Here is a 21,398-nt window from a genome sequence, read left to right on the forward strand (position 1 = left end):
AGACAGAGACAAAGACCCACATTGGAGCACCGGACTGAAATCTCAAGGTCCAAATCAAGAGCAGGAGACAGAGCACGAGCAAGGAACTCAGGACCGCGAGGGGTGCACCCACACACTGAGACAATGGGGATGTTCTAGCAGGAACTCACCAAGGCCAGCTGGCCTGGGTCTGAAAAAGCATGGGATAAAACCGGACTTGCTGAACATAATGGACAATGAGGACTACTGAGAACTCAAGAACAATGGCAATGGGTTTTTGATCCTACTGCATGTACTGGCTTTGTGGGAGCCTAGGCAGTTTGGATGCTCACCTTACTAGACCTGAATGGAGGTGGGTGGTCCTTGGACTTCCCACAGGGCAGGGAACCCTGATTACTCTTAGGGATGATGAGGGAGGGGGACTTGATGGGGGAGGGGGAGGGAAATGGGAGGTGGTGGCAAGGAGAAGACAGAAATCTTAAATAAATAAATAGATAGATAAATTAATTAATTGATTTAAAAAAGAGCCACCTAAAAAGGGATTGTAAGCAAGTTGTTCCTAGAAACAATATTTTTTCTAAGCATAATCCAAACAGAACACCACTTGCTTCTGGATTATGTAGAAGGTGTGGCAAGGATAGGAATTGAAATAATAAATGTATATCAACAAGGGACATTCAAGGTAACCCTTTGCTATCAGGAAATCCTGTGAGGGGCCATTCACACGCCTCCCATGCAAAATTCAATTCAGTCCTTTACTGTTATCCTGGAAGAAACTTCTTCCTAGAGCAATTAAAGGTTTAATGACTATTGTTAAAAAACTGCTGTGATTGAGATAACATCTATGGATGAGAAAACATCTTTAGGAAAAATCAGGAGAAACAATAAATCAAAATTGATAAAAAGTATATTTGAACAAGAGAAAACTCTTTTTTTACATTTTTTATTGATTTTTATTGAACTCTACATTTTTCTCTCTGCTCCCCTCCCTGTCTCTCCCCTCTCCCCTTCAACCCTCCCCCAAGGTCATTGTTGCCCAAGTTCTTTGGGGTTGTGATTTGTAGGCTGGTTTTCTTGATTTATGTTTAAAAACTACTTATGAGTGAGTACATATGATAATTGTCTTTCTGCATCTTGGTAACCTCATTCAAAATAGTGTTTTCTAGGTCCATCCATTTTCCTGCAAAATTCAAGATGTTATTTTTTTCTGCTGTGTAGTACTTCATTGTGTAAATGTACCACATTTTTCTTATCCATTCTTCAGTCAAGGGGTTGTTTCCAGGTTCTGACTATGACAAGCAAAACTGCTATGAACATAGTTGAGCATATATCCTTGGGCACAATTGAGCATCCTTTGGCTATTACTGGGTCTTGAGGAAGGTTGTTTCCTAATTTTCTGAGAAATCACCACACTGACATCCAAAGGGGCTGTACCAGCTTGCATTCCCACCAGTAATGCAGAAATGTTCCCTTTTCCCCACAAACTCTTCAGCATAAATTGTCATCAGTGTTTTTGATCTTGGCCATTCTTACAGGTGTAAGATGGAATCTCAGAATCATTTTGATTTGCATTTCTCTGATTACTAAGGATGTTGAACATTTCCTTAAGTGTCTTTCAGCCATTTTAGATTCCTCTTTTGAGAGTTCTCTGTTTAGGTCTGTACTCAATTTTTTATTGGATTATTCATTCCTTTGATGACCAATTTCTTGAAGTCTTCGTCTATGTTGGAGATTAGACCTCTGTCTGATGTGGGGTTAGTGAAGATATTTTCCCATTCTGTAGGCTGTCGTTTTCTCCTGTTGTCAGTGTCCTTTGCTTTACAGAAGCTTTTCAGTTCCAGGAGGTCACATTTATTAATTGTTTCCTTCAGTGTCTGTGCTACTGAGGTTATATTTAGGAAATGGTCTCCTGTGCCAATACATTCAAGTGTACTTCCCACCTTCTATAAGGTTCAGTGTGGCTGGCTTTATGTTGAGGTCTTTGATCCACTTGGACTTGCGTTTTGTGCAAGGTGATAGATATGGGTCTATTTTCATTCTTCTACATGTTGATAACCAGTTTGCCAGCACCATTTGTTAAATATGCTTTCTTTTTATTATTATTTTTATTCTTTTTTAATTAAAATTTCCACCTGTCCCCGTTTCCCATTTCCCTCCCCCTCCTCCCAAATATTGCCCCTACCCCCACTCCCCTTTCCCTATCCCCACTCCTCTTCTCCTCCCCCCACTCCATTCCCCCTCCCTCTCTATACACTGGACTCTCTGAACATGGCGGACAATGAAGGCTGATGAAAAGCCAAGGACAATGGCACTAGGTTTCGATCCTAATATATGCTTTCTTTTTTCCTTTTGATATTTTTTTCTTCTTTGTCACTACTCAGGCATTCGAAGGTGTGGAGAAAAGGCTTTATTAGAAAGGTGATAGTTCATTAAGCAGCATGATCACTCAATCTAAACTAACTTATACAACTAAAAAATGCTTTTCACTTGATCAGATAATACTTGCTGAAAGGGAACCTCCCCAAAATTAGTGTTTGAGAAAGGTTTTGCTTTTATTTTTCTAATTAAATAAAAAACAATTAAGACATTTGGACAAATAAGCATTCAAAGAAGGGAAAACTACCCAGAAAAAATAACCGAGAAAAGGAATAGCCTGACCTGATGTGATCTCTGAAGTCTCTAAAAATGTGATAGGATTCCACAACAACAATTCTACTAGGATAATGATAATACCAGTAAGCTGAAAAACATGTTCTGAAGATCAGCTTTGGACTACAAACTGCTTATGATCATTTTGAAGTGGCTTGCTGAAATGACGAAGCCTCACAGAATACTCTAGCCAGGACCTGAGAAATGTCCTTGAGACATTCTTTTATGTAGAGACTGGCCAACTAATGATACAGCTACCTCTGCCATGACTTGGCAATAAGCCAAAACCTTTTCTTTTCAAAATCCTCTAAAGATGTTATTGGCCCCAGAAAGAAGTAAATAAATTTAAGAACATGATGTCTACATTCCCAAAAGGTGGGGTGAGTGTTTTTTTGTTGTTTAATAAGTTGTGGATATTTGTTATTTTAAAAATATAGATATTGTTTAAGGGGGTTTGTTACAAGTTGTTATTGTTAATGGTCATGGAGCAATTTGAACAGAGGGGTTTAGATTCAGGGTTCTTGTTTTGAAAAGAAAAATTGGCAATATAGATATGATAAGATATAGTGACAGATTATTGAATCTAATCTGAAAAGAAAAAGGGTATATAGAATTAAGATAAAAAAGCAGATTATTGAACCTACTGTTAATCCAAAGAAGTAACAGCTAGTTTTAAATATTTTAAACTGAATTGGAATTTTTATATTGATATAAAGTTAAGATTATTTTTGTTAGAACATACTATACATACATTTCTTATCTTCTTCAAGGTATTGTGCTTATGGAATTCATTTAACAATTTAATGCAAAGTTTTGGCCCTTGAAAGTTATTATTATCAAAAATTTAGGATAATAAAGAAATGCAGGTTAGTAGTTAGTCACCTATTACAATTGAACTTCTCGTCATGTTAGGTATGTTTCAAGATCAAACAGATGTATTTTAGGTAGGCAGGTGGTCTTTAAATACTTCAGAGATCTGTAGAATATGACATTTAAGATGTCTTAAAAACAGAAATTCCATTTTTATGACAATGAGACATTTCTGTTCCTGGCATTATAAATCTTCTTCAGAATAGGTAATGGCATCGAAGAAACTCCACATGGAGGTTGTCTTCTTTGTGGTAAAAGTAAACCACTGGGCGAGAAAGTACTCTTGCCTCAGCTACTGATGATATGCTGTCCAAATTGGACAAGGAGGATGGAAAAGAGAGTGTCTACCAAATCTTTTCATGACAATGTTAGACAGTCCTTCAAAAATCTTGCTTAATAGAAAAGTCTTCTTTTTATTTTTATTTTTTATTGATTTTATTGAGTTGTACATGTTTCTCTGCTCCCCTTCCTGCTTCTCCCCTCCCCTTTAGTCCTCCTCCATGGGCCCCATGCTCCCATTTTACTCAGGAGATCTTGTCTTTTATTACTTCCCATGTAGACTAGATCCTTGTATGTATCTCTTAGGGTCCTCATTGTTGTCTAGGTTCTCTGGAAAAAAAGTCTTTCAGATATGCTAGGCTTGTAGGCCAAAGATAGATGCCCCAACTTGACAGAGGAACCTTAGGTGGGCATCCAAACAGCTACCTGTTTCTGTCATTTCTTATATTTTTGGAAGTTGCTTGTTTACACTTCTTCTTTATTCAGGTAATGTTATTTCCTTCTCATGTCTCTGAAGGAGTTGAAGGTTTTATAGTTATATTTTTCCTTGTTATCAGATTCTGAAAAGAAATTCATTAAAGAACTCTAAAGTGCATAAGTTGAGAGATATTAAAAAGATAATTTTGCTATTGCAAGTTATATAAAAAGTGAATTAGGTACAAGACTTTGAACTCACCAAGATAGGATGGACATTAGAGTATTAGAGTACTTTCTCTGAATTTGTTAAATGCAAATGAACTAGACATTGTTTATGTACTTATTACCTTTATATATTATATATAATTATTATACTTATATATATTTTTCTTTATTAGTTATAAAATTGTTTCTTTATACAAAAAAGGGGAAATCTCATGGTATTTTGTTTGTGTTTAAACAAATAACCCTTTCCAGAAGAGCAGCGTACCAAGCTAGCTATAGTAATTAGCCATAGAGGTCAGACAAGTGGTTCCATACATCTTTGTTTCCAGTACTCAGGAGATATATATATTTCAGTGAGTTCAAGGCCACCCTGGGCTGTGAAAGATTGAATCAGTCTAAAGGAGAATTAGATACAAATGGTGGTGGCTCACACACTTAATCCCAGCACTAGGGAGGTGAAGATAGGAAGTGATGTGGATGGGCAGAGATAAATATAAGGCCAGAGTAGCAAGAACTCATGTGAAAAAGGTGCTTAAAAGAAATCCCACACTAGCTCAGAATTGAGTATAATAGAGGGTTATTTATTTAGAGGTGAACTCACAGATCACAATCCTCTGCTGGAACGTGGAACAGCAACTTAATCCTGCAACTGGAAAAGAGGCCAGACATGTGCTTTACATTGGCATAAATAATATAAGAGGCCATGCCCAAGTGGGTGGGTAACTTAAAGGCCACTGGCAGTAGGAATTCATACAGTACTCAGAATTTAGTCTGAAGTCATAGAGATGGTATTAAGTCTGAGGATTCCTAGAGACAAGATGGCCAATTCAGTCTGAGGATTTCATAGAAGTAAGAAGCAGTTGCTAGTGGCTGATTGTTCTGTTTCTCTGATCTTTCAGCTTTCACCTCTTAATATCTGACTTTGGGTTTTTATTGTTAAAACTAATTAGAATTAGCAGTACACCAACATGTATCACAGTCTATAGGACAAAAAAGCACACATGTTAGTTGTGTAGGAGATGGAGTTATAGGTCTGAGAAGTGTTGCAGTGACCATGATCAAAATACACTGATCTTACTGCACATACTGGTTTTGTGGGAGCCTAGGCAGTTTGGATGCTCACCTTACTAGACCTGGAAGGAGGTGGGAGGTCCTTGGACTTCCCAGAGGGCAGGGAACCCTGACTGCTCTTCTGGCTGATGAGGGAGGGAGACTTGATTGGGGGAGGGGGAGGTAAATGGGAGGCGGTGGCAGGGAGGAGGCAGAAATCTTTAATAAAAAAAGATTGTCAAAGACACATTAAAATATATAGAAAAGAAATAAAATAAATTAAATAAAATAGCTATATATAGTTGGAAAATAGAAGATTAGGGTAAAAGGAGTAATAAGAAAACTAACACTCAAACCTGAGATAATTGTCACATTTGTCTTTCTGATACTCATTATTATATTAAGTTTTACAAAACAACTGATTATTCTTTATAAATGTTTGCTTATGAATTTGTCTTTTCAGAGCACCCTTAATCTCACTATTCCTGAGGCTGTAGATGAGGGGATTTAACATGGGGTTCACCACCATGTAGAATACAGACAACAACTTGTTCTGGTCTGAGGAGTATCTGGACTTCGGCATCACATAGATGAATGTGACAGTCCCATAGTAGAGAGTGACTGCAGTGAGGTGGGAGGTGCAGGTAGAGAAGGCTTTCTGGCGGCCCTCAGTGGAGCGCATCTTCAGGATGGTTATGAGGATATAGAAATATGATATGGCTATCACAAGCAGTGTGGTTATAGTGACTGAACCAACAGAATATGAGATAACAACTCCAGAGATACTGACATCAGAGCAGGAGAGTTTCATCAAAGGGGCAAAATCACAGAAAAAATGATTGATTCTGTTTGGTCCACAGAATAGAAATGTTAAAAAGAAAAGAGTACCAAAGGAAGCATTAAGAAAACCCCCTATATAAGATCCTACAACCAACTGGATACAGACTTGTGTGGATATTTTGGTTGAATAAAGCAGGGGTTTGCAGATCGCTACAAAGCGATCATAAGCCATGGAAGCTATAAGGAAGCATTCAACAGACCCAAAGAAAGCAGCTGAGGTGAGCTGGATGCCACATCCAAGGTAAGAAATAGTATTTTTCATTACCAGAAAGCCAACAAGCATGTTGGGTGTGACAGAAGATGAAATGCCTATGTCAACAGAAGCCAAGTGACTCAGAAAAAAGTACATGGGGTGATGGAGCTGGGAAGAGATTCCAATAAGAAAGATGGTGCTGAGGTTCCCAGACATGGTCACCAGGTAGATGCACAGGATGATGGTGAAGAGGATGACTCTAAGGACTGGGTCATCTGTCAATCCCAATAAAATGAACTCTGTCACTGCAGTGTGGTTCCCGTCCTCCAGAAAAGCCATGGAACAGTGTAGTTGCTGTCAGAACAGAGTTGTGATAGAGATACTCTAAGAAGGTATTTATAAATATGACACTTTATTTTATTTAATACAAACTATTATACTATTCAAAATTCAAACAGCAATGTATGTTTTACTTAGGGTTTTCATTGTTTATACATTTTTATTCAGGAACTTTTTCAAATTATTTAATGAGAAATTCTAGAAATGTTATGCAAATAATAGGTAACTTTCATTTACATTTATTTATACTAAAACATTCCTAATTGCAATTAAAGCTAAATATTTGAAATCATGACACAGTGTGGAAAGATAGTTTGAGAGATAAATGTTCTTCCACCATGATAACCAGAGCTTGAGTCCAGGAATTCACTGGTGGGAGGTGAGAAACAAATCCTGCATGTTTTCCTTTGACATTCACAGCTATGCTATATTACCTGCGCTATTCCCTTCATATAAATAAATAGAAAAATAAACATTAAATAACATTTGTCTATTTAAAATAACAATGTATTTGTTATAAGTATAACAGAGGATTTAAATCTAAAAATAATACAGCTGTGTAATGAAGACTTAACTCATTGATAAATTTATTGAATTTACTGAAACAGCAGCACAGGATTTAAAAAACTTGTATGTATTTCTATTTCTCATTTCTATGAAATATCATTTAGTTCTTTTGTAATTTTTATTTTACAGCAGAAAAATCTTTTAAGTATAAATGACACTTAAAAAATCTTTTAAGTATATATATATATACTCATCCCACACATTCTATATTTATATCCTCACTTGTCCGTAATGATGCCTGTGATGCTGGAACATTTGGGTTACAGCAAAGAAGGTCTTCACACACAATATTACCTGACAGCAAGCCACCAAAGCATTTCAAAGCCAGGGAGAAAGTGAGTCTTTTGGTTGAATGCTAATTGTGCACACCTTTGAAGATCACGTTGGTTTCTGGTCTTACCAATGGGTATATAAACAAGGAATAAGTTTGAAAACTTATTTTATGCCTGGTCATTCTGAATATTTACTTATAGAATTATAAGGTGATATTTATGAAATCTTGATTCTTTTCTCCCCTTATATTATATAATTGCTTGATTCTCTCTGACTTGTTTCCCCACTCTGCCATGATTTATAAAATCAGTACATTTCAAAGAATAAAATTTCTTCATTTATCAACAAAGTCAAAATCTTACCTCTTGATATAAGAATTTATTTCAGAGTATGAAATTCAATGTTATGATTTTATAGCTACGAAGTTGTCTCCACTGTCATTGTTTGTCACTGGGGATAGTTCTCCTTAGTGCTCTGGATTCAAGTACGGATTCAAATCATCAGGGATCATTACCTCATTCCTAGTGATTACTGAGCAGTTCATTTTGCACAAACACAATTCTCAAGGAGTCTGTCAATCTCAAGTGATCTCTTGTTTTCTCTTTTATGCGAGTATGGTAATTATGGGAGGTACATGATAACTATTATCTTAGGTAAATCATTCAAGTAGCTATTTGGTTTAGGTTATTTCACACTTTAAGATATTAAATCAATCATTGAATGAACTATTTTTGTTTCTTTCATTTGTGTGTACTGATTTTTCTTTTAGTATTTCAGTGGTTGATGTTACATACTCTATTAGGCAGTTTAGTAGACATAGGGATGGAGGAGATGCCAAGTTGAATGGTGATTTGAGGCACACACAACTTTTATAGGCAAGAATATAAAATATTATTATTACTTAGAAAATAGTGAATAGAACAAATTGCATCTTCTTCCCTGTTTCCATATCTGGGTCAACAATTTCAACAAACTTTGAATTTACTGGAGGATAGACCAAATTAGGTATCCCACTGCCCACTGTTTGCAAACACTCATTAAACGCATGCCAATAGCTATGGTTTGTTCCCCCTATCCTGGGGTCCATAGTCTGGTCTAGAATTTTGGGAGAAGATTTTATCTATACTAGAGACCTGGCTGGATCTAGACACTCTAGCCTCAACAGAAAAATCCTGCTGCGTAGAGGTCACACTGTGCTAAAAATGCCAGAGGATAAGAAGGTACCTAGAACACTAGAGGTCACACAAGTAATGGAACTATAGAGGCAACTCTGGCAGAGGTTGGGCAAACACCATCTCAAACCCCAGCAGAGATATGCTACTGGACCTGAAGATGTGCTAGGCAGCAGAACCCTTGTCCACTTAGGCCAGAAGTCCAGAGAGGAAACAGAAAACAAGTAACAAGACACCCATCCAACAAAGGCAAACATAGGAATCAACACCTAGACCTATAATCATCTCAAACACAGATGCCTAAATGCCATTTTAAGACCACAATCAATAACAAAAAGATTAATAGGGCACCCCAAGAAGACAGCTATTCTATAACAACAAGACCTGAACAATCCAATGCAGCTGAAGCACATGAAGAGACCTTAAAAAGAACTTTATGAAGATGATAGAGGTCCTTAAAGAAGAAATGAACTTTGGGAGCTCAGTCTGGACTGGGCTCCCAAGGTCCAGTTGAAGAGCAGAAGGAGGGAGAAGATGAACAAGGAAGTCAGAACCATGAGGGGTTGGTTCACCCACTGAAACAGTGTGCCTGAGTTAATGGGAGCTCACCAAATCCAGCTGGATTGGGACTGAACAAGAATGGGAACAAACTGAAACTTCTGAATGTGGCTGACAATTGGGGCAGACTGAGAAGCCAATGATAATGGCACTGGAATTTGTATCTACTGCATGTACTGGTTTTTGAGGATCCTATTCTATTTGGATACATACCTACCTAAGCTTGGATGGAGTGGGGAGGGCCTTGGACTTCCCACAGATCAGGGTACTTTGCCCTCTCTCAGGACTGGAGGGGGGGAGGCTGTAGGGGGGAAGGGGGGAAGTATGAGGAGAGGAGGAATTGGAAATTTTGATTGGTATTATTTATAAAGTAATAAAAATAAAAAAGAAGAAATGAACTTAAAATGGAAATAGAAGCAATAAAGAAAACACAAACTGGAAAAATTATGGAAATGAAAAATATGGATAAGTAAGCAAAAACAGATGCAAACATCACCAACAGAATACAGGAGATGAAAATCTCAGGTACTGAAGATATGATAGAAGAAATAGATTCATCAGTCAAAGAAAATAATAAAACTAAAAAATTCCTGAAACAAAATATTCAGGAAATCTGGGTATGAAAAGACCAAACCTAAGAATAATAGGAATAGGAAAAGGAGAAGAATCCCACCTATAAAAACCAGATTATTTATATTTTAAAAAATTATAGAAAAATAATTTCCAACCTAAAATGGCCTTGTCTATAAAGGTACAAGAAACAGAACAAGAAATAGATTGGATAAGAATCCCTGCACTAAACATTCAGAACAAAGAAAGAATATTAAAAGTGACAAAGAAAAAAAAGTTAAGTAGCATAGAAAGGCAGACCTTTTAAAATCACACCTGATTTGGCAACAGAGATCCTAAAATTAAAAATAAAAGTGCCCTGACTAATGTCTTTCAGCCCCAAGAGACTATAGATCCACACAAATCCAGATACACTAAACCTGAAAGAAGAGAAAGTGGGGGAATTCTCTTGAACACATTGGTACAGGAGACAATTTAGTGAATAGAGCACCAATAGCACAGACACTAAGATCGACAATTAATAAATGGCACCTCCTGAAAGTGAAAAGCTTTTGTAAGGCCCAGGACACTATCAATAGTACAAAATGGCAGCCTACAGAATGGAAAAAGATCTTCACCAACCACACATCTGACAGAGGATTAATATCTAAACTATATAAACAATTTAAGAAACTAGGCATTGAAAAACCAAATAAGGCAATTAAAAAGTAGGATAAAGATCTAAATAGATGATTCTCAACAGAAGAATCTCAAATGGCAGAGATACACTTAAAGAAATGTTCAACATCCTTAGCCAACCAGGAAAAGCAAATATAAATGACTCCAAGCTTTCTTCTTATACTGTCAGCGTGTCTAAGATAAAAAACACAAGTGATTGCTCATGCTCCAATGGATGTGAAGCAAGGTGAACATTCTTCCATTGCTGGCTGGAGTGCAAACTTGTACAACTACTTTAGAAACCAATATGACAATTTCTCAGAAAACTGGGAATCAATCTAATTCAAGTCCCAGCCATACCATTTTGGGGCATATATCAAAAGAATGCTCCATCATACTACAAAGAGACGTGTTCAAATATGTTGTCTCTTTCTAACAGAAACAGAGGAAAAGTGAATTGAGGAGGGAGGTGATGTGAGAGAGAGGAATGGAAGGAAATGCGGGAGGGGAAACTGTGTTCCAGGAGTAGAACATGTGTGTGTGTGTGTGTGTGTGTGTGTGCATGTGTGTGTGTATGTGTGTGTGTGTGGAAATCTTGGGTGGCAATATTATTCTCATCAAAGAATTACAAATGATTCTAAAGGTTCAAATCAAAGTTCCAAATCTAAAGGCTGCATTTGAAGAACACAGAACCTACGAGAAACATTTGTGCTCAGAAATGCAGATTCTGGTGGCTGATGAAAGGGAAAAGCAAAGGGAATACTGCAATTTTCATAAAGCTATGTTTTACAATGAAGATGTTCTTGATACATTGTAAAGTTTATCTCTAAAACATCATAAATATAGCTGTATAATTACATGCTATACTGTCCATTCACCTGGAATATCAGGGCTCATTACACTGTTTAAAATTCTAGATATCTATGGCTACCAGTGAGAGATAGCCACAAGTTTTCTCATGGCCTCTTTATCACTCTTGTTTCAGAGGCTATAGATTAGGAGTTTTAACATAGGAGTCAGCGTGTAGAACATAGACACCATCTTGTTCTGGTCCATGGAGTAGATGGACTTGGGCATCACACAAATGAACATGATGATCTCATAGAACAAGTGACTGCAGTAAGATGGGAGGTGCTGGTGGAGAAGGAAATCTGGTGGCCCTCAGTTGAATGTATTTTCAGAATGGTGACAAGGATGTAGACATAATACAGAACAATGATAAATACAATGACCATAATGATGCAGCCTGAAGAGATTGCTTGAATGACTTCAGAAGAAGAGTCATGAGAACAAGAAAGCTTTGGAAGTGGTGAATAGTCATAGAATATACGATTAACTTTATTTGGTCCACCAAAGGACAGAATGAGGCAATAACTAGTAACTATCTAAGATTTTGCATCCACCTAGGTAGAAAGCTCCCATTAGAAGGATTTAGACTGTACAGGATAGCTGTGTGGAGTAGAGCAGAGGTGAGAAAATGGCTGCATAGTGGTCATAAGCCATGACACCCATCAGGAAGCACTCAGCTGACCCAAATGTCACTACAGGACAGAAGTGGGCCTCACAGTCAGGCACAGGGATAATTATTTTCTTCCTGAGAAAGCTCTTCTGCATGATAGTTGTGACCGATGAGGAGTACCCTACAAAAGCCAAATGGTTGAGGAAAAGGTACATCCGCATGCAAAGCTGAGGGCTGCTTCTGCTCAGCACAGTTATGGTCACTTTGGCCATTAAGGAGAGAGAATAGACTGTTAGAAACATAACAAATAAAATGGCACAGACTGTAGCATCCTCTGTCATCCCAAAAGATTGAACTCTGATATATTCTACAGGTCCCATTTACGTCAAGCACTCTGCCTTGAAAGAAAACTAGACAGATATTAGAATGGAATACAATATTTCAACCTATTTTTTACAGCAGCTATATAATATGGATGACAGAAATGCATATATTATGCTTAAATTTCAGAAGAAATGTTTTTATGTACCACATAAAATAGCAAATATTAATTGATGAATGAACTGTAAAAATTAGTACTTCTTTTTTCCTTTGTAACAAACATATCTTTTGTGCTTTGTGTTAGTCTATATTCAAATGAGGAATAAAGAACAACTGAAATAGAATGATGTAATTGTTATATTTTAACCCTTTACTCTTCGGAGGGCCTGCCACACAGATCCCAAATCATGGAAGCTTTTTCTTTCCTATGAGTGCCCAGCTAGGCTTATTTCTATTCAGTTTTTCTTATCTTATCTTTTGTCTCTTTGGTTTTACCTTTCTATATGTCTTTCTTTACTTCTTACTCTGTGGCTTGCTGTGTAGCTGAATAGTTGGCCTCTGCAGTCTTTCTTTCCTTCTCCTTTCACTCCCCCATCTTCTCTTAGCAGATATCTCCTACTTATTCTCTCTGCTGGCCAACCCAATATCCTTTTTCCTGCCTTGTTATTGATCTTTTAGCTTTTTATTGGAACAATCAGGTGTTTTAGACAGTTTCACACAGTTAAACAAATGCAACATAAAAGAATACAGCACATCATTGCATCAATAAACAAACATCCTATAACATAAATGAGTGTATACATCTTCAACTAATATTCCACAACAGAAAAACTCATTTTTTTCTCAAGAATTTAGTGTCAGGGATACTTCATGTTCACACACACACACACACACACACACACACACACACGGGGAGGGGGGAAAAGAATGAGAGAAATAGCAATACTGACCTTAGAACTTGTGTCTGTTCAGTCATTTACAGCCTTATTCATTATGTTTTAAATTTGTTTTAAAATGATCAGTTCTGAATCACTGCACAAAGTTGTACATTTCATGGCAGTTTTATTCAAGAATCTCATATGCTTTGACCATATTCATCCCCAAATCTCTCCTATGCCTTTATTCTTTTTTTTTACTTATTTATTTATTTTTATTCTTTTTTAATTAAAATTTCCACCTGCTCCCCATTTCCCATTTCCCTCCTCTCCTCCCAAATATTGCCCTCCCCCCACTTCCCTCCCCCTATCCCCACTCCTCTTCTCCTCCCCCCACTCCATTCCCCCTCCCTCTCGATACTGAAGAGCAGTCCAAATTCCCTGCCCTGCGGGAAGACCAAGGTCCTTCTATCTACGTCCAGAAAGGTGAGCGTCCAAACAGGCTAAGCTCCCACAAAGCCAGTTCATGTATTAGGATCGAAACCTAGTGCCATTGTCCTTGGCTTCTCATCAGTCTTCATTGACCGCCATGCTCAGAGAGTCCGGAATCAACCCATGCTTATTCAGTCCCAGACCAGCTGGCCTTGGTGGGCTCCCAATAACTCAGTTCCACTGTCACAGTGGGTGGGTGCATCCCTCGTGGTCCTGATTTTTTGCTCATGTTCTCCCTCCTTCTGCTCCTCATTTGGACCTTAAGAGCTCAGACCGTTGCTCCAAATTGAGACTCTGTCTCTACCTCGATCCATCGCCAGATGAAGGTTCTAAGGTGATATGCAAGATATTCATCAGTATAGGATAGGGTCATTTCAGGTTCCCTCTCCTTAGTTGCCCAAGGTACCAGCTGGGGACATATTCCTGGACACCTGCGAACCCCTCAAGAGTCAAGTCTCTTGCCAACCCTAAGATGGCTCCCTTAGATAGGATATATACTTCGCTGCTCCCGTATCCATCCTTCCTATATCCCAACCATCCCAATCCTCCGAGCTCCTCCCATCCTCCCCTTCTCATATTTCTCATCCCATTTCCCCTTTGCCCCATGCCACCTCACCCGCAAGTTCCCAGTTTTTGCCCTGGAATCTTGTCTACTTCCCCCTCTCCATGCGGATGACTATATGATTTTCTTTGGGTTCACTTTCTTATTTAGCTTCTATAGGATCACACATTATGTCTGATCACCAAAATATATAAAGAACTCAAGAAACTAAACTTTAAAATGCTAATGAACCCAATAAAAAAATGGGGCACTGATCTGAACAGAGAATTCTCAACAGAAGAAATTCAAATGGCCAAAAGACACCTAAGGTCATGCTCAACCTCCTTAGCGATAAGGGAAATGCAAATTAAAACAACTTTGAGATACCATCTTACACCTGTCAGAATGGCTAAAATCAAGAACACCAATGATAGCCTTTGTTGGAGAGGTTGTGGAGAAAGAGGCACACTCATTCATTGCTGGTGGGAATGCAAACTTGTGCAACCACTTTGGAAATCAGTGTGGCGATTTCTCAGGAAATTTGGGATCAACCTACCCCAAGATCCAGTAATACCACTATTGGGAATATACCCAAGAGATGCCACATCAAATGACAAAAGTATCTGTTCAACTATGTTCATAGCAGCATTGTTTGTAATAGCCAAAACCTGGAAACAACCTAGATGCCCTTCAATGGAGGAATGGATGAAGAAAGTGTGGAATATATACATATTAGAGTACTACTCAGCAGTAAAAAACAATGACTTCTCGAATTTTGCGTGCAAATGGATGGAAATAGAAAACACTATCCTGAGTGAGGTATCCCAGACTCAAAAAGAGGAACATGGGATGTACTCACTCATAATCGGTTTCTAGCCTTTATTCTTTTTTAAATTAGTTTCTTTCCCCTACCTGAATATTGCTCTTTCCAAATCTATGTCATACATGTGTGAATAAATATTCTACTTCTTAATAATAGTATATGTGAATTTACTGAGCAATACCAAGCATTATATACAGTGTGCTTTCATGTGTTTAAACTCTATTGTAATACTTTTTGTGTGTGGCAGAGGTGCGAAATTTAATCCTTTATAGAAAATGTATGAGCCGGGCGGGGGTGGCGCACGCCTTTATTCCCAGCACTCAGGAGGCAGAGACAGGTGAGTACGAGGCCAGCCTGGTCTACAAGAGCTAGTTCCAGAACAGGAACCTAAAGCAACGGAGAAACCCTGTCTCGAAAAATCCAAAATAAATAAATAAATAAATAAATAAAAATAAAAAAATAAAAATAAATAAATAAATTAGAAAATGTATGAATATAACAGTATCTAATCTGAAGTGAGCATTGCATGGCACGGATGCATCATATTATACAGAAATGATATGACTGGTTTATCCACACAACACAGGGATAAGGATTATGACTTTGTCACCGAGAATTTGTGGAACCCTAGGTAAGTGGCACACAATATACAACACTCACCGTTGATTTGTTTTAAAACATGGCACCTGGTGATATTCTTGAGTGAGATAGTATCGATAATGCCATGAGTTTATAATAGAAACAAGCAAATGTGGAATTATTTGCTTATGTCCTTTAGATGTGTTTATAATTTCTAATATGAAAATGAGAAACAAAGTCCCTATATCAACAGAAACTGAAAATTATTTCCTGTCAGGGTCAATGCCTCAAGGACAATCAACAAATTGTCAATTTAAAGCAAAGCTATTCTTTATTTTTATGAGAAATGGTGTCTTATGGGAAATGACCTTTTGAGTAGCTATCTTGCTTGTTAAAATTCCACTGAAACTCAATCAGGACCGAAAACTGCAGATACACATGTTCATATAAATACATGTTATCTACTAGCACCTATCAATTAAGCTTTGTGTGTTGATGCACTTTTTAGTTGAAAACTTAATGGACTGATAAACATTTTTCTAACAATATTGGAAATGTCAGGAGCAAAGAAGGGTACAATGCAGTGGAAATAATTTTAGCTCAAACGCAAAAGCTTTCTGGAAACAAAGTGCATTTTAAATACCTCTACATGGTACGATCTTTATTTTTAAATTTAGTTTTACATTTTTATTAGAGAGAAGTTTACATGTAATAGTGGGAGATAATACCACAAAGATCTCATGTGTACTTGGTTGCATCTCTCCACACCTAGGATAATGTCACAACCAGTATAGTGGAATGGAAGTACTGTCCAGATACAGACCATGACCATCAGCATGAAAATTGCTCATGCTGTCAGATATAACTGTAAGGATCTCCCTCCCTTTCCAATTTTTCCTTCATCTCTGGCCACAAGTAATGTCTTCTCTATCTCTTAGTTTTGTCATCAAAAGCTTTATCTGGAGGTTCATCTCTGGGTTGGCCTCTTTTTTATCTTAGTTTTCAATTGAGTGTTCTTAACTGTACTGTTCCACTAGTCCTCTGCATTATAGACATTGGTTTTCATTTTTTTTCACCAATTTTGTTCTCTCTTTTGTAGCAACTGTTGCTGTGGTAACAGAATGACCAAAAACCCACTTGTATAGAAAAGGGGTTATTTGGCTTACACTTCCATGTCACAGTTAATCACTGAGGTAGGAACTTAAGCACCTGGGAGCTGAGAGCTGAACAGAAGCAAGATAGTGATTGAATAGTGCTTACTAGATTTACTCAGCATGCTTGCTCAGCCTGCCTTCTTAAAGGCTCATGACCGTCTGCCCAGGAGTGGCATCAACTACAGCAAACTGGGTCTTTTCACATCAATTATTAAGCAAGAACTGCCTTACAGAAATGCCTACAGGCCATTTTGATGGAAGCATTTTCTTAACTGCTGTCCCCTCTTACCAGATAACTCTAGCTGGTTCCAAGTTGCCAAAAAAATCTAACTAACATACTATCTCACTAGGCTGCATGATGATGTGGGGGGTTTTCATTCTCCCAGTATAATTGTAGACCCAGGTAGTGAGAGTAGAAAGGAGGATAGTAAAACAGCTGTCCACCCTGTTGAGCCACAGAAAGAGCATGAGTTGGAGGGTCATACTTCTTCAGTTGTCTTTGTTTGAATTATGGCAAGCATTGTCCAAGAAGCTTCCACTGGACCAAAGCCAGTGTTTAACTGTGACTTCATTAGGAAGCTTAGGCTTACAGATTCTTGTCTGTGCCTGTCTTGGAGTCTGGAGGAAGCTCTACATTATCTTCAGTAAGTGAAAACATAAAACTAAAGCACTTCCTTCTGTGCTGTGCCTCTGGTCCTGAGTAACCCAAGCAGTTTATCTGTTTTCCTTTTGTATAAGTCCCAAAACTTGAAAAAAATAACAAGCACCAAAATTATCAGTCCAAACTCTCACTTAGGTTTAAAGAAGCTTAGCCTAATACAATTAATCATGGCAGTTCAGACGTGGAGACTGCCATATTTAGGATAGAAGGAACTTACTAAGAGAAATGTGTCAAAACAGTCTCCTTTTGTTGGAGAGTTCTGCAAATCTGATCATTTCCTTTTTCAAGGAACAGGACTTAAAGGATGGCAAATGTTTGTGACATTGACCTTTTTGTTAGTAGAGACTGTTTACATGTCCAGTAACATATCCACAACCAGGAAAATAAATGATTTCAGACAGAGAAAGTGTCTTTTCTCCTGAATTAGTTTTCATTCATTGAGAATTCTTATTTATTTAAATTTATGGAATTCCTATAAACATGTGGAAATTAGAGTTCAGAGAAACAAAGAGACATTTTAATCACCCAAATGAAACATTTAGCGTTGTGTGAAAACAAGTCATGAAATGGTGCTCAGAAAAAAATGGATATCCTCATGCAGAGGAATGAAATTAGATTGTATCTATCACCCATGCAAAAACATAAACTCCAAATGAACAAAAAAGCCTCAATGTGAAACCCAAAACTATGAAATGGCTAGAAGATAATAAGAACAGTGCTCTGCAAGCCATAGGTACAGGAAATGACTTTCCAGAAAAAGTTCTTTAAAAGATTCTACACAGCAAAGGAAATCAATACTTATGAGCATAGGGAGGCTAGAAAGTAAAATAAAATCTTTATTAACTATACATGTGATAGAGGAGTAATAACAAGAATATATAAAGAAATAAAAATACAACAAACAAGAAAACAAATAACCCCATCCAAAAATTTGGATGCTTACAAAATAATACAGTTAACTTAAATTCATGCTTGTTGATGTTATATACCTAAACTGGTTTAGAATCCAAGGCATAGAGAAATGAAAGTTAGTGAGCAGTGGTATCAGTTATGCTTCCCCAGAGAAACAAGTCTATACATACATATACACCATATATGTGTATATATAGATGTGTACACAAACACACTCACACAGAGCATCTCTTCTAAGAGATTTTTATAGGATTACCTCCTAAAATTCACATACACAAGGAGAAACAGGGAGATGGAATGTGTGTGTGTGTGTGTGTGTGTGTGTGTGTGTGTGTGCCTGCAATTTTCTCATGAAACAGCATGACTGGTCATTTAAAATCCATAGGGTATATGACTATCTAGAATATACTGGTAGGAGTTGTTGCTATAGCTTAGAGTCCAAAGATGTGATGGAGGCAGAAGACTAACTTCTCAAAAACTCTCATATTTAAAGCCTTGAGCTGATCAGAAAAAACTGTTTATATTGAGATATAATCTGCTTTATTAAGTTAGTGGTAGATACTAACCACCTACTCACACCACCCAACTCTTACTTACAGCAGTATTAGAGCAAATATGTGGGTGTCATCTGAGACACAGTAAATTAGCCAACTTATTGGCACTATTTATTATAAAAGACATCAGCCTAAAGTGGAGACACTGGCAATGAACCATGTTTGTCTCAAATGTACATTCTGGCAAGTATAACAACAAAGAAAGGGAGAAAAAAATATTCTTATTTTTCCTACAGAAATGACTTTATTCAATGATGGGGTCCTTAAGTGTAAGGAAACAAGTTAGGAGAGAAAAATAAATATACTTGTTATTATCACATGGAGAAGAGTAAAGATTCTCAGGGAAACTGGGGCTATGGTTTACAGATAGAGCACATTGATTCTAACAATCTCTAGATTCCATTCTCATAATTAAAAAAGTTTCCTAGGGCAGCATAATAGCCAATAATATCTCATCCTTTATATGGACTGCTCCTTTCATAAACAGTCAGTTTTAGCATCAGAGGATTGGAGAACATATCTAATGCTATGAGTGTTAAAGTTTTATTCAAATAAATGATTCTACTGCAATAAAACAATTTTATTGTCTGTTCTATCTTGTCATTTTCTCTCTAAATATCTTTGTTCAAGCTATAGTTACTATACACACTTACTCAAGGGTAGCTGTTATTGAAAATGGACACAGACTTAAAAATTTTACAGTCAGTAATTTCTACATAGAAGAGAATTACTTTAAAATATGAGTAAAAGTGAATGATAATTTTGAACATCTGATTTTTTGGAACTATTTTTGGTTATGCATGAAATGTATAAGTTACTATGAATATGTCATTTACTTTCTGATGTATGAACACTCACCCTGTACATTTACTGACAAAATTCAAGTCTTGTAATATGCCATATCATGCATTTCAATCATCAATACCCAGTTTCATTTTTTCTTTTCTTTTAGGGTGTAGAATCCCCAGGAACTAGGGTTATATGTAGTTATGAGCTGCAATGTGGGTGCTGGTAATTGAACCCAGGTCCTCTTGATGAACAGTTGGTGCTTTTGATGACTGACCTATCTCTCCAGCCCCCAATTTCTTTTTAATACTATGGCATATCACTACTAAATAGCATGTGACAAAATAACAAGTTAGAGACATCTCTAGGAAAATGTTTTCTTATTTAGCTGTCTCTTCAGAGCATCCTTAATCTCATTATTCCTGAGACTGTAGATGAGGGGGTTCAACATGGGGATCACCACCATGTAGAACACAGATAACACTTTGTTCTGGTCTGTGGAGTAGCTGGACTTGGGCATCACATAGATGAATGTGACGGTCCCATAGAATACAATCACCGCAGTGAGGTGCGAGGTGCAGGTGGAGAAAGCTTTTTGGCGGCCCTCAGTGGATCGCATCTTCAGAATGGTGATGAGGATGTAGATGTAGGAAATGGCTATGACAAACACTGTGATCACAATGATGGATCCAGCAGAAAATGAATCAAGAATTATGAGGACACTGTTATAAGAACAGGAGAGTTCAACTAATGGAGTAAAATCACAGAAAAAATGATTGATTCTGTTTGGTCCACAGAAGAAAAAAGAAAAGAAGGAAATGGTAAAAAAAGAAGCATTAAGAAAACCACCAATATATGATCCTATAAGCAACTGGACACAGATTTGTGTGGATATTTTGGTTGAATAAAGCAGTGGGCTACAGATTGCCACAAAACGATCATAAGCCATGGTAGCCAGAATGAAGGACTCAGTTGATCCAAAGAAAGCAGCTGAGCCAAGTTGGATGGCACATCCAAGGTAGGAGATGGTGTTTCTCTCTACCAAGAAGTTGACAAGCATATTGGGAGTGACAGAAGATGAGATGCCTATGTCAACAGAAGCCAAATGGCTGAGAAAAAAATACATGGGGTGATGGAGCTGGGAGGAGACTCTGATGAGAAGGATGGTGCTGAGGTTCCCAGACACGGTCACCAGGTAGATGCACAGGATGATGATGAAGAGGACGACTCTAAGGACTGGGTCATCTGTCAATCCCAATAAAATGAACTCTGTCACTGCAGTGTGGTTCTTATCCTCCAAGAGAGCCATGGGAGATAGTAGGTGCTGCCAGAACAAGACTGTGAGGGAGACATTACAAGAAAGGATTTATAAATATGTGGCTATATTTTCAATAACACATATATAGTACAAATAAATGCATTCTTTAAACCATATATTTAGAGTATTACATTGGGTTACCAGTGTTTGTATGTTCATATGCATTGATTACTTAATAAATTTCAAAATGAAATGCTATAAAATTCCTACAAATAATGTCTTTAATTTATATTTTTGTATAATAAAATATACCTAACTATATTTAATCCTAAATGTGTAAATTGT

The 21,398-nt window shown here is 37.3% G+C and overlaps 2 protein-coding genes and 1 pseudogene across 2 annotated transcripts; all 3 read right to left on the bottom strand.

Moving 5' to 3' along the window:
- Positions 1-5,869: 5,869 nt before the first annotated feature.
- LOC130879580 (olfactory receptor 502-like) lies at positions 5,870-6,841 on the bottom strand. The gene has a single exon (XM_057778255.1). It carries the CDS (start codon positions 6,839-6,841, stop codon positions 5,870-5,872), a length of 972 nt encoding a protein of 323 aa, XP_057634238.1.
- Positions 6,842-11,565: 4,724 nt separating this feature from the next.
- LOC130879926 (olfactory receptor 508-like) lies at positions 11,566-12,435 on the bottom strand (annotated as a pseudogene).
- Positions 12,436-19,369: 6,934 nt separating this feature from the next.
- LOC130879584 (olfactory receptor 507-like) lies at positions 19,370-21,104 on the bottom strand. Its single transcript, XM_057778261.1, has 2 exons — positions 20,165-21,104; positions 19,370-19,395 (listed from the first exon to the last, which is right to left on the bottom strand). Exons 1-2 carry the CDS (start codon positions 21,102-21,104, stop codon positions 19,370-19,372), a joined length of 966 nt encoding a protein of 321 aa, XP_057634244.1.
- Between the last annotated feature and the right edge of the window lie 294 nt (positions 21,105-21,398).

Source organism: Chionomys nivalis, chromosome 8 (assembly GCF_950005125.1).
Source record: "Chionomys nivalis chromosome 8, mChiNiv1.1, whole genome shotgun sequence".
NCBI lineage: Eukaryota > Metazoa > Chordata > Mammalia > Rodentia > Cricetidae > Chionomys > Chionomys nivalis.